The 14,113-nt window shown below is 55.0% G+C and overlaps 1 protein-coding gene and 1 pseudogene across 1 annotated transcript; one reads left to right on the forward strand and one right to left on the reverse strand.

Moving 5' to 3' along the window:
* Nucleotides 1-689: 689 nt before the first annotated feature.
* LOC118472000 (ATP synthase subunit beta, chloroplastic-like) lies at nucleotides 690-3,635 on the forward strand (annotated as a pseudogene).
* Nucleotides 3,319-5,388, reverse strand: LOC103626227 (homeobox-leucine zipper protein HOX23). Its single transcript, NM_001352895.1, has 2 exons — nucleotides 4,624-5,388; nucleotides 3,319-4,234 (listed from the first exon to the last, which is right to left on the reverse strand). The coding sequence occupies exons 1-2, from the start codon at nucleotides 5,242-5,244 to the stop codon at nucleotides 3,809-3,811; spliced, it is 1,047 nt and encodes a 348-aa protein (NP_001339824.1). The 5' UTR covers nucleotides 5,245-5,388; the 3' UTR covers nucleotides 3,319-3,808.
* Between the last annotated feature and the right edge of the window lie 8,725 nt (nucleotides 5,389-14,113).

Genomic DNA, 14,113 nt, shown 5'->3' on the forward strand with positions numbered 1-14,113 from the left:
TTTGTGCCACCATGCATGTGTGTGTTACATTCTATCATTCTGAAACTAATACAAGATGTGTATACAATGGTCATCTGTTTAAATTATGTCAATCTGCTGTCAGTTTTTCTTGCACAAATTTTTGCTACTTGTTGCACTAATAGCATTTTATTATATGTTTTCGTCTATTATGGCCGAGGGCCCGAGGTGATGAGTATCCATAAGGGCTAGTTTGGGAGCCACAAAACCGGAGAGAATTGAAGAAGCTAAAATTCCATGTTTATTCAATTTTGAATAATGAGAGGATTTTAGCCCCTTTAATCCCCTCCGGTATTTTAGCTCCCAAACTAGTCCTAAATCAAAGCAAGGGACCCGAGGGCAATCATAGAAGCAGTGGGCGAACGAAATTTCTACAGAACTCTTATGCTATATTAATTGCCATTCCTGTGTTACAAGCACCAAATTCATCAGATTGTTTTGTCCTTCAAATTAAACCTCGTTTTATCGAGGCATCTCTATGCCCCTCCCCCACCTACATTTATTTCCATGAATATGCTTCCAACAGATTCATTCCATAAGTAAACGATTGAATGGGATCCGCTTGGGCAACGAAATCAAGTGCGAGTCCTCTTTTCTTTTTTATTGAATTAACTAATTCATTTCCTTTTGACTTTTGGATTTTTTTGATTTGGCATTATTCAACAAAGAAAAAAATTTCGACAAATTCTTTTAAAAAAATTATGTGATAATTATGAGAACCAATCCTACTACTTCGCGTCCCGGGATTTCCACAATTGAAGAAAAAGCGTAGGGTGTATTGATCAAATTATTGGACCCATGCTGGATATCAAAACTTTTCCTCCGGGCAAGTTGCCTTATATTTATAATGCTTTGATAGTCAATAGTCGAGACACTGCCGATAAGCAAATTAATGTGACTTGTGAGGTATAACAATTATTAGGAAATAATCGAGTTAGAGATGTGGCTATGAGTGCTACAGAGGGGTTGATGAGAGGAATGGAAGTGATTGACACGGGAACTCCTCTCAGTGTTCCAGTCGTTGGAGCTACTCTCGGACGAATTTTTAACGTTCTTGGGGAGCCTATTGACAATTTGGGTCCTGTGGATACTAGTGCAACATTTCCTGTTCATAGATCTGCGCCTGCCTTTATTGAGTTAGATACGAAATTATCTATCTTTGAAACAAGTATTAAGGTGGTCGATCTTTTAGCTCCCTATCAACGTGGAGGGAAAATCGGACTGTTTGGGGGGGGGGGGGGGGCAGGAGGAGGTAAAACAATACTCATCATGGAATTAATCAATAACATTGCTAAAGCTCATGGAGGCATATCCGTATTTGGCGTAGTAGGGGAACGAACTCGTGAAGGAAATGATCTTTATATGGAAATGAAGGAATCCAGAGTAATTAATGAAAAAAATATTGAGGAATCAAAGGTAGCTCTAGTCTATGGCCAAATGAATGAACCGCCGGGAGCTCGTATGAGAGTTGGTTTAACTGCCCTAACTATGGCAGAGGTAGAATATTTCCGAGATGTTAATAAGCAAGACACACTTTATTCATCGATAATATCTTTCATTTTGTTCAAGCAGGATCTGAAGTATCCGCTTTATTAGGCAGAATGCCCTCCGCAGTGGGTTATCAACCTACCCTTAGTACAGAAATGAGTTCTTTGCAAGAAAGAATTACTTCTACCAAAAAGGGATCTATAACTTCGATCCAAAGAGTTTATGTACCTGTAGACGATTTGACCGACCCTGCTCCTGCCACAACATTTGCACATTTGGACGCTACTACCGTACTTTTCAGAGGATTAGCTTCCAAGGTTATTTATCCCGCAGTAGATCCTTTAGATTCAACCTCAACTACATTATAGCCTCGGATTGTTGGCAACGAACATTATGAAACTGCGTAAAGAGTTAAGAAAACTTTACAACGTTACAAAGAACTTCAGGACATTATCGTAATTCTTGGATTAGATGAATTATCGGAGGAGGATCGTTTAACTGTAGCAAGAGCACGAAAAATCGAGTTGTTCCTATTTCTTTTGTTATTACACAACATAGCTAGATGACACTAACCGCCGTCCAGCCGTGACATGCATGAAAAAAAAAAGTTCAGTTCAGTCAGTATGATCGACTGCAGCGGCCAGACAAGAGAACAACTGTTCCAGGCATGGCAATGCATGTGTTCCTGCTGGGCATCAGCATTCGCCTCTACCACTGCTTAGCAAGCCAACAACAATGCACGGACAACGTTTCGCAAACAGACTAGTAAATCCAGCAAAACTCGATTAATTGCTCCATTTTTCTTCTCTGTATGTGTGTGTCTGCTGACTGACTATTCTACCCGCCCGGAGAACCAATTAAAATACTCTTCTGTCTCAAAATATAGTTCTTTCTAATTATTTTTTTCCTATCATGTAAACTATATTTATAGGCTACTTAATGAATGTAGGTTTAGTCTAAAACGAAATACATTTTGGGACGGAGGAAGTATATGGTATATCTAGTTTCAGTCAACTGCCTTGTTTCATGTCAAGATATTATTTAAGAAGCGATTATATTTATATTAATAATAATGATCTCTGCATGTGTAAAACTCGATTAACAATATATCCAGTAAAACTCGATTAATTGCTCCATTTTTCTTCTCTGCATGTGTGTCTGCTGACTGACTATTCTACCCGCCCGGAGAACCAATTAAAATACTCCCCGTCTGACTTTTTTCCATACACATTCCAATAAATAATAGTAAATATAGACACAATATAAACTATATTCATAAGCTAATTAATGAATGTAGGTTTAGTCTAAAACGAATTGTATTTTAGGATGGAGGAATTATATGCATGGTATACCTAGTTTCAGTCAACTGCCTTGTTTCATGTCAAGATATTATTTAAGAAGCGATTATATTTATTTAATAATAATGATCTGAAATGGCCATGCTGCACAGCTTGCACGACAGTCTGATCTGTCTGTCTGTCTGTCCAAGCTGTCTGTTTCGTAGACTTGAAGCTGAGACCCACATGCCAAACACCAACCGCACACCACAGTACTACGGCTACCCCATGCACGAAGCCCCCATCCACATCACCGATCCATCCCCCATATTGCAAAAAAGAAAAAGAAAACGAACAACTTGATATGTTTTAATGTTCATTTCGTTCATAGTAGATCGATCCATACGAGTAAAAGAAAAGCAGAAAAATAAGAGGTAGAATTTGCAAGGTTCAAGTGCGGACGAAATAACCTGGCACTCACATGGTACCATAACCATATTATATAGTATAATCCTATACACAACAATATCACCACTGCCTCACAAATGTAATCACCTATATATAATATACTTCATTCGTTCTTTTTTATTTGTCGTGTTTTAGTTCAAAACTGAACTAGAACGACAAATATTCGAGAACGAAGATAGTTAAACAGATGTCCAAGAAGAAGGCAAGAAGGATGGAGATAATAGAAAAAGACAGAGAGAGACTTACTGCTCAACTCCTCAATCTACCTTGACTGACATATCCATCATCTCCGTACGTCCTGATTGGATCGTCTCACCACCTCACATATCCCAGCTGCTTCTTTGATCAACAACGCATCGGCAACGTACGTCGTCGGCGGCGATCTCGCGATCTGGCGCATAGCTTGATGCGATGCCAAGAGGAAATGACCGGCCGGAGAGGCATGTCGGTCGGTCGACGTGCTGTTGGATCCATGGAACAAAATCTGCGTCGCCCGATGCGAGGTCATAGCAGGCAGCGTAGTGCACCGTACGAGACGAATTGAAGGATTAATTTGTTCACTGGAAGGCGTGGTGGCCGTCGGCCCACGGCCAGAACGGAGGCTGCTCGTCGGCGGCGGCACCGCACAGCAGGCTTCCAAAGGTGCCGCCTCCGCCTCCGCCACCGCCCGCAGTAGCGGCGGCGCCGTGGCCGGGCTCCATCTTGGGCGCCGGGGACGGGTGGCCGCCGCTGTGCAGGAGCTGGAGCTGGTCGACGTCGTCGGCGCGGGCGCAGGCGTAGAACGGGATGCCGCGGTAGCTGTCCATGGCGGCGGGGCTCTCGTCGGCGGCCCGAGGCGGCCTGGAGATGTCGAGGTTGATCTCGGAGCTGTTCTCGTCGCTGCTGCGGTTGCTGCAGGACGCCTCCGTCTCCTTGACGTTGAGGTTGATGAGCTCCGACGCCGCCTCCTGCCTCCCTCCTCCGCCTCCCTTGAGCGCCATGATCTGCACGCGATGGACAGGATCGACGGGACCGGTGATTATTGGTAGATCGAGTGGTTAATCATGCTGCATGGCACCGGCACCGGCACGGCGGCACCACCACCACATCACAGACGATGAGACGAGAGAAAAGGAGAGAGGCCATGCATGCATGGGTGGCCGACAGCAGGCGCAGGCCGGCACCCATCCCGACATGCGCACTTTATGCAGAGTCGACGCCCATGGATGGATCCTATTCCTATCTACGATCCTCTAGCTTGCTATGCTATGGTATAACTTGAATTCTCCGATCCAGATGCATGGATTTTAGTTGTGGCCTGGGTCGTAGTCGTAGATCCTGATGCGCATGGCGATGGCATTGTTACTCGTTACTGCTACATCATAGTACACACCTCTGTCTGGAGCTTCTTGTTGTGGGAGAGGAGGGCGTCGTTCTCGGCGCGGGCGGCGTCCAGCTGGCGGCGCAGCGCGTCGTAGTCCTTCTCCAGCTGCTTGGTCTTCCACCGGGCGCGGCGGTTCTGGAACCAGATGGCCACCTGGCGGGGCTGCAGCCCCAGCGCGCGGGCCAGCTGCGCCTTGCGCTCCGGCTCCAGCTTGTTGGCCACCTCGAAGCTGCGCTCCAGCGTGCGCACCTGCTCCACGCTCAGCCGCCGCTTCCGCTCGCCGCACGCCGCCGCGGCGGACCCCTCCTCGTCGTCCGACGCGCCGCCGCCGCAGTCCTGCTGGTGCTGCTTGGGCTCCGCGTGCAGGTGGCCGCTGCCGTCGTCACACATGCCGTCAGGGTACATGCGCTTAATGCCGGTGGCCAGCATTGGAGGCGGCGGCGCGGTCATGGCGCCGCCGAAGTCGTGGAGGAAGGGGCTGACGAGCGCCGGGGGAGGGGGAGCCAGGAGGTGGTCGTGGCCCTCATGGTGCTGGTGCTGGTGGTGCGCCTGCTGCTCCTGCTGCATTTGGAGGAGGAAGTTGGCGGCGAAGAAGGAGGGGGCCATGCCATTGGTTGCCATTGGCTTCATCGCAGGAGCGAGAGGAACATGGGGAGGGAGTATATCGATCTTCCTTCCCACACCACAGATTGACACGGGGAAAGAGAGAGAGAGGGGATGGAGCTGCTAGAGGTTGGTTGGGACTTGGGAGCTAGCGAGAGTCTTGTGTGTGTGTGACAGAGAGGCAGAGCTGGAAGAAACTGAAAGAGTCCGGGAGCTGCTAATATAATGCAAATTAGCAACATTATATATATTTATTGAACAGATATTTTTGTGGAGTGGAAGAAAAGAACACTAGACACAGGGAGATGGAAAGGGAATTGGAGAGTGAAGGCCGTTCAAATTACAACCGGCTAATGTTACCGGAATCTGCTAAAGGAACCTTTGTACCAACCACGTACTACCACTGTTGTTGCATATATACTGTACCACGAACATTTCCAGCACTCAACGCTAGCTGCGCGCGTACAGAGAATTGAAACTGCCTACTGTGTGTGTCTATATATATATATATATATATATATATATATATATATATATATATATATATATATAATTGAGTTACTTCACAACGACAACACTACTTTGCATGGCAGCATTATTTATACATAAAGTCAAAAACAAGACTCAAACCATAAAAACCGGTTGTTTGACTATTGCAGATATAATTTATAGAGACAAAAATATTATAGAAGCAGCAGAAACTGATACAAATTAAAGTCAGACGAACAAACAAAACATACACATGCAAAGGCTGGCTTGTCGCAGTTTTCATGTCATGGTAATCCTTGCACTACCAAAATCCGGCTCTTTGTTGATTGCTCGACACTTTACCAAGTACCACTCAGCAAAGCATTCTTTGTCGAGTATCACTCTCGGCGAAATAAGACTCTCGGCAACGACATCGTTTACCGAGAGTGAGACACTCGACATAGATAGACTCTCGGCAAAGCCCCCTTTGCCGAGTGTCAAACTCTCGGCGAAACACGATGCTCGGCAAAGGGTCGTCAGCAGCCGTCTATAGCTGACGACCGTTAACTTTGCCGAGCGCCAGACTTTGGCACTCAGCAAAATAACTTCTTTGCCGAGTGTCTTCTTTGACACTCGACAAAAGTATAATTTTATTATTATTTTTCTTTTTCTCACTAAACTTTTTGTGGTGTGTTCCTACACTATGTAGACCTACATGTTCGATTTTGGCACAATTATAAAAGTGTTTGCTATAACTATTAGATTTTGTTCTTTTAATTGAATTTTCTCGGATAATTCAGATTTGAACTGCAAGTCGCTCGAAAGATGAAAAACCGTGAATGCAAAAATGATATTCATGTTACTTAGCACAAGTTACGACCTATTTCTGGAGCAGACCAGAAATTTCGAGCCCCATGCACACGAAACAAAACCGTTAACTTATCATCCAATTGTTTTAAAATACTGGTAAAGGGGTCCACTTGTGCTCCCCGTTGCCGAGAGCTAGTCCAGCTGGCACTCGGCAAAGGAACTGGCAAAGGCTTTGTCGGGGACCATAATTAGGGGTACCCTCAAGACGCCTAATTCTCAGCTGGTAACCCCCATCAGCATAAAGCTGCAGAGGCCTGATGGGTGCGATTAAGTCAGGGATCAGTCCATACGAGTGACTCGATCACGCTTCACCCGAGCCTAGCCTCGGACTCGGGCAGCCGACCTCGAGGGACTTCCGTCTCGCCCGAGGCCCCCCTTTTAACGGCGGACACATCTCCGGCTCGCCCGAGGCCTTGGCTTTGCTAAGAAGCAACCCTGACTAAATCGCCGCACCGACTGACCGAGTTGCAGGGGCATTTAACGCAAAGGTGGCCTGACACCTCTATCCTGACACGCGCCCCCCGGCAGAGCCGAAGTGACCGCCGTCACTCCACTGCTCCACTGACCGGTCTGACAGAAGGACAGCGCCGCCTGCGCCACTCCGACTGCAGTGCCACTCGACAGAGTGAGTCTGACAGGCAGTCAGGCCTCGCCAGGGGCGCCATAGGAAACTCCGCTCCGCCCGACCCTAGGGCTCGGACTCGGGCTAAGACCCGGAAGACGGCGAACTCCGCTCCGCCCGACCCCAGGGCTCGGACTCGGGCTAAGACCCGGAAGACGGCGAACTCCGCTCCGCCCGACCCCAGGGCTCGGACTCGGGCTAAGACCCGGAAGACGGCGAACTCCGCTCCGCCCGACCCCAGGGCTCGGACTCGGGCTAAGACCCGGAAGACGGCGAACTCCGCTCCGCCCGACCCCAGGGCTCGGACTCGGGCTCGACCCCGGAAGACGGCGAACTCCGCTCCGCCCGAACCCAGGGCTCGGACTCGGGCTAGGACCCGGAAGACGGCGAACTCTGCTCCGCCCGAACCCAGGGCTCGGACTCGGGCTAAGACCCGGAAGATGGCGAACTCCGCTCCGCCCGACCCCAGGGCTCGGACTCGGGCTCGGCCCCGGAAGATGACGAACTCCGCCTCGCCCGACCCCAGGGCTCGGACTCCGCCCTGGCCTCTGCCGAACGACTTCCGCCTCGCCCGACCCAGGGGCTCGGACTCGGCCTCGGCAACGGAAGACAGATTCGACCCCAGCTTCGGAGGAGCCCCCACGTCGCCCGGCCTCGGGCGCGGGCCCGCCACGTCAACAGGGAGCGCCATCACCACTCTACCCCGAGCCGACTCGGGCCACAGAGAACAAGACCGGTGTCCCATCTGACCAGCTCCGCCAGATAGGCAATGATGGCGCCTCCCAAGCTCTATGACGGCGGCGGCTCTCAGCTCTCTTACGGAAGCAGGTGGACGTCAGCAAGGACTCGACCGCTCCGACAGCTGTCCTTCCGCCAAGCTCCGTTGCTCCTCCGACAGCCACAACATCACGCCAGCAGGGTGCCAAGATCTCTCCGGCTGCCACATTGGCATGTACTTAGGGCGCTAGCTCTCCCTCCGCTAGACACGTAGCACTCTGCTACACCCCCCATTGTACACCTGGATCCTCTCCTTACGACTATAAAAGGAAGGACCAGGGCCTTCTTAGAGAAGGTTGGCCGCGCGGGACCGAGGACGGGACAGGCGCTCTCTTGGGGCCGCTCGCTTCCCTCACCCGCGTGGACGCTTGTAACCCCCCTACTGCAAGCGCACCCGACCTGGGCGCGGGACGAACACGAAGGCCGCGGGACTTCCACCTCTCTCACGCCCGTCTCCGGCCACCTCGCCTCTCCCCCCTTCGCGCTCGCCCACGCGCTCGACCCATCTGGGCTGGGGCACGCAGCACACTCACTCGTCGGCTTAGGGACCCCCCGGTCTCGAAACGCCGACAGTTGGCACGCCAGGTAGGGGCCTGCTGCGTGCTGACGAACAGCTTCCCGTCAAGCTCCAGATGGGCAGTCTCCAGCAACCTCTCCGGCCCGGGACGGTGCTCCGTTTCGGGAGTCTTGAGTTCATGTCCTTCGACGGCAGCTACGACATGATACTCCTTCCACCGCCGCGCGACAACGACAATGGCGGCCGACATCCCGCCCGCCGGCGGCGGAGTCGACGACATCTTCCCCGCGTGGTGGAAGAACAACATTCGAGCTCGCTCCGTCCTCTCCCCCGCCAACGGAGGAGGAGGCGGGGCAACCAAGGCCAAGCGGGAGGCCGCGCTTCGTCGGCCGTCGAGCGAATCGACGCCCCCGACGCCCCGACGGAAGGCACGCCGGGCGTCGACCTCGCGTTCGAGACGAAGGCAAGCGCCGTCCCCCCGCGACACGTTGATCCCGAGCAAGAAGACGACGCTAGCGCGCTCGCGGAAAGCTTGCAGGACGTCGCCCTCGTACCTAGGACGACGGTGCAACCAGTCCCCGATGTGACTACGTCGCTCCTCGTCGACCAAAAGGTACTGACTAACTCCCATCTTACGTCATTTCGACTCGGCCTCAACCCGCCTAGCAACCTTGCTTTGACGGGCGCTCTCATTGAGGCGAGTGCAACCCCACTGGGGTTTCGTATGCGGTCGCCTTGGGACCGGTTGACGGACGTCTCAACCTACGGGCCCTCTGGGTCCGAGGAAGATGACGATCCCAGCATCTGTTGGGATTTCTCCGGACTTGGCAACCCCAGTGCCATGCGGGACTTCATGACCGCATGTAACTACTGCCTCTCCGACTGTTCCGACGGAAGCCACAGCCTTGACGACGAGGGCTGCGGCCCAAGCCGCGAATGTTTCCACATCGAGCTAGGGGATCCCTCCGAAGGCAACCATCTCGGCATGCCGGAGGACGGTGATCTTCCTAGGCCGGCGCCTCGCGCCGACATCCCGCGGGAGCTAGCTGTGGTCCCCGTTCCGGCGGGGGGTCACGACCCACAACTTGAGCAAGTCCGCGAGGCGCAGGCCAGGCTCGACGAGGGAACAGGAGCGCTTGAGCCGATCCGTCGGGACGTCGGACGGGTATGGGCGGGCCAACCCCGGCCGGAGAAATACGTCACCTGCCCCAAGGTCTCCAGCACCGCGTCACCAACGATGTCAGGGTCAGGCCGCCGCCCGCATCCAGCGGGGTTGGTTAGAACCTGGCAGCCGCAGCGATGCTCCTCCGCGCGATGCCGGAGCCATCAACTATTGAGGGTCGGCGGATCCAGGGAGAGCTCAAGAATCTCCTGGAAGGCGCTGCGGCCCGACGGGCTGAGAGCACTGCCTCCCGAAGGCAGGGATACCCCTCAGAACCTCATGCCGCGACTTCCCGATTCATGCGGGAAGCCTCGGTCTACACCGGGCGCACGCGCAACACCGCGCCTGCGGCCCCGGGCCACCTCGGCAACGAGCACCATCGACGTGACCGTCGGGCCCACCTCGACGAAAGGGTGCGCCGAGGCTACCACCCCAGGCGTGGGGGGCGCTACGACAGCGGGGAGGATCGGAGTCCCTCGCCCGAACCACCCGGTCCGCAGGCCTTCAGTCGGGCCATCCGACGGGCGCCGTTCCCGACCCGGTTCCGACCCCCGACTACTATCACGAAGTACTCGGGGGAAACGAGACCGGAACTGTGGCTCGCGGACTACCGCCTGGCCTGCCAACTGGGTGGAACGGACGACGACAATCTCATCATCCGTAACCTCCCCCTGTTCCTCTCCGACACTGCTCGCGCCTGGTTGGAGCACCTGCCTCCGGGGCAGATCCCCAACTGGGACGACTTGGTCCAAGCCTTCGCCGGCAATTTCCAGGGCACATACGTGCGCCCCGGGAATTCCTGGGACCTTCGGAGCTGCCGGCAACAGCCGGGAGAGCCGCTCCGGGACTACATCCGGCGATTCTCGAAGCAGCGCACCGAGCTGCCCAACATCACCGACTCGGATGTCATCGGCGCGTTCCTTGCCGGCACCACCTGCCGCGACCTGGTGAGTAAGTTGGGTCGCAAGACCCCCACCAGGGCGAGCGAGCTGATGGACATCGCCACCAAGTTCGCCTCTGTCCAGGAGGCGGTCGAGGCTATCTTCCGAAAGGACAAGCAGCCCCAGGGCCGCCCATCGGAAGAGGCTCCCGAGGCGTCTACTCCGCGCGGCGCCAAGAAGAAGGGCAAGAAGAAGTCGCAATCGAAACGCGACGCCGCTGACGCGGACCTTGTCGCCGCCGCCGAGTACAAGAACCCTCGGAAGCCCCCCGGAGGTGCAAACCTCTTCGACAAGATGCTCAAGGAGCCGTGCCCCTACCATCAGGGGCCCGTCAAGCACACTCTCGAGGAGTGCGTCATGCTTCGGCGCCACTTCCACAGGGTCGGGCCACCCGCGGAGGGTGGCAGGGCCCACGACGACGATAAAAAAGAAGATCACCAAGCAGGAGAGTACCCCGAGGTCCGCGACTGCTTCATGATCTACGGTGGGCATGCGGCGAATGCCTCGGCTCGGCATCGCAAGCAAGAGCGCCGGGAGGTCTGCTCGGTGAAGGTGGCGGCGCCGGTCTACCTAGACTGGTCCGACAAGCCCATCACCTTCGACCAGGCTGACCACCCCGACCACGTGCCGAGCCCAGGGAAATACCCGCTCGTCGTCGACCCCGTCATCGGCGACGTCAGGCTCACCAAGGTCCTGATGGATGGGGGCAGCTGCCTCAACATCATCTACGCCGAGACCCTCAAGCTCCTGCGCGTCGGTCTGTCCTCCGTCCGAGCAGGCGCTGCGCCCTTCCACGGGATCATCCCTGGGAAGCGCGTCCAGCCCCTCGGACGACTCGACCTCCCCGTCTGCTTTGGAACGCCCTCCAACTTCCGAAGGGAGACCTTGACGTTCGAGGTGGTCGGGTTCCGAGGAACCTACCACGCGGTACTGGGAAGGCCATGCTACGCGAAGTTCATGGCCGTCCCCAACTACACCTACCTGAAGCTCAAGATGCCGGGCCCCAACGGGGTCATCACCGTCGGCCCCACGTACAAACACGCGTTCGAATGCGACGTGGAGTGCGTGGAGTACGCCGAGGCCCTCGCCGAGTCCGAGGCCCTCATCGCCGACCTGGAGAACCTCTCCAAAGAGGTGCCAGATGTGAAGCGTCATGCCGGCAACTTCGAGCCAGCGGAGACGGTTAAGGCCGTCCCACTCGACCCCGTGGCGACACCTCCAAGCAGATCCGGATCGGTTCCGGGCTCGACCCCAAATAGGAAGCAGTGCTCGTCAACTTTCTCCGCGCAAACGCCGACGTCTTTGCGTGGAGTCCCTCGGACATGCCCGGCATACCGAGGGATGTCGCCGAGCACTCGCTGGATATTCGGGCCGGAGCCCGACCCGTCAGGCAGCCTCTGCGCCGATTCGACGAGGAGAAGCGCAGAGTGATAGGCGAGGAGATCCACAAGCTAATGGCAGCAGGGTTCATCAAAGAGGTATTCCATCCCGAATGGCTTTCCAACCCTGTGCTTGTGAGGAAGAAAGGGGGGAGATGGCGGATGTGCGTAGACTACACTGGTCTCAACAAAGCATGTCCGAAGGTTCCCTACCCTCTGCCTCGCATCGATCAAATCGTGGATTCCACTGCTGGGTGCGAAACCCTGTCCTTCCTCGATGCCTACTCAGGGTATCACCAAATCCGGATGAAAGAGTCCGACCAGCTCGCGACTTCTTTCATCACGCCGTTCGGCATGTACTGCTATGTCACCATGCTGTTCGGTTTGAGGAATGCGGGCGCGACGTACCAGCGGTGCATGAACCATGTGTTCGGCGAACACATCGGTCGCACAGTCGAGGCCTACGTCGATGACATCGTAGTCAAGACAAGGAAGGCTTCCGACCACCTCTCCGACCTTGAAGTGACATTCCGATGTCTCAAGGCGAAAGGAGTCAAGCTCAATCCCGAGAAGTGTGTCTTCGGGGTGCCCCGAGGCATGCTCCTGGGGTTCATCGTCTCCGAACGAGGCATCGAAGCCAACCCGGAGAAGATCGCAGCCATCACCAGCATGGGACCCATCAAGGACTTAAAAGGCGTACAGAGGGTCATGGGATGTCTTGCGGCCCTGAGCCGCTTCATCTCACGCCTCGGTGAAAGAGGTCTGCCTCTGTACCGCCTCTTAAGGAAGGCCGAGTGTTTCGCTTGGACCCCTGAGGCCGAGGAAGCCCTCGGGAACCTGAAGGCGCTCCTTACAAAGGCGCCTGTCTTGGTGCCCCCAGCTGATGGAGAAGCCCTCTTGGTCTACGTCGCCGCTACCACTCAGGTGGTTAGCGCCGCGATTGTAGTCGAGAGGCAAGAAGAAGGGCATGCATTGCCCGTTCAGAGGCCAGTCTACTTCGTCAGCGAAGTACTATCCGAGACCAAGATCCGCTACCCACAAGTTCAGAAGCTGCTGTATGCTGTGATCCTGACAAGGCGGAAGTTACGACACTACTTCGAGTCTCATCCGGTAACTGTGGTGTCATCCTTCCCCCTGGGGGAGATCATCCAGTGCCGAGAGGCCTCGGGCAGGATCGCAAAGTGGGCGGTGGAAATCATGGGCGAAACAATCTCGTTCGCCCCTTGGAAGGCCATCAAGTCCCAGGTGTTGGCGGACTTCGTGACCGAATGGGTCGACACCCAGCTGCCGACAGCTCCGATCCAACCGGAGCTCTGGACCATGTTTTTCGACGGGTCGCTGATGAAGAAGGGAGCCGGCGCGGGCCTGCTCTTCATCTCGCCCCTCGGGAAGCACCTACGCTACGTGCTACGCCTCCATTTCCCGGCATCCAACAATGTGGCCGAGTACGAAGCTCTGGTCAACGGGTTGCTGATCGCCATCGAGCTAGGGGTCAGACGCCTCGACGCCCGCGGTGACTCGCAGCTCGTCATCGACCAAGTCATGAAGAACTCCCACTGCCGCGACCAGAAGATGGAGGCCTACTGCGATGAGGTTCGGCGCCTGGAAGACAAGTTCTTCGGGCTCGAGCTCAACCACATCGCTCGGCGCTACAACGAGACTGCAGACGAGCTGGCTAAAATAGCCTCGGGGCGAACGACGGTCCCCCCGGACGTCTTCTCCCGGGATCTGCATCAACCCTCCGTCAAGATCAACGACGCTCCCGAGCCCGAGGCACCCTCGGCACAGCCCGAGGCACCCTTGGCTCAGCCCGAGGTACCCTCGGCCCCCGAAGGCGAGGCGCTGCACGTCAAGGAAGAGCAGAGCGGGGCCACGCCTGATCGAAATTGGCAGGCCCCGTACCTGCGATATCTCCGCCAGGAAGAGCTACCCCTCGACCAAGCCGAGGCTCGGCGGGTAGCTCGACGCGCCAAGTCGTTCGTCTTGCTGGGCGATGAGGAGGAGCTCTACCACCGCAGCCCCTCGGGCGTCCTCCAGCGATGCATCTCCATCGCCGAAGGTCAGGAACTCCTGCAAGAAATACACTCGGGGGCTTGCGGCCATCATGCAGCACCCCGAGCCCTTGTCGGGAATGCTTTCCGGCAAGGCTTCTACTGGCCA

Source organism: Zea mays, chromosome 5 (genome assembly GCF_902167145.1).
Source record: "Zea mays cultivar B73 chromosome 5, Zm-B73-REFERENCE-NAM-5.0, whole genome shotgun sequence".
Classification (NCBI taxonomy): domain Eukaryota; kingdom Viridiplantae; phylum Streptophyta; class Magnoliopsida; order Poales; family Poaceae; genus Zea; species Zea mays.

What these genes read in the sequence shown, in the direction of transcription:
- LOC103626227 (NM_001352895.1), bottom strand. Translation starts at nt 5,244, where the DNA reads ATGAAGCCAATGGCAACCAATGGCATGGCCCCCTCCTTCTTCGCCGCC. An exon ending in ACAAGAAGCTCCAGACAGAG is followed by an intron (nt 4,235 to 4,623) that starts GTGTGTACTATG and finishes CATCGCGTGCAG; the next exon opens with ATCATGGCGCTCAAGGGAGG.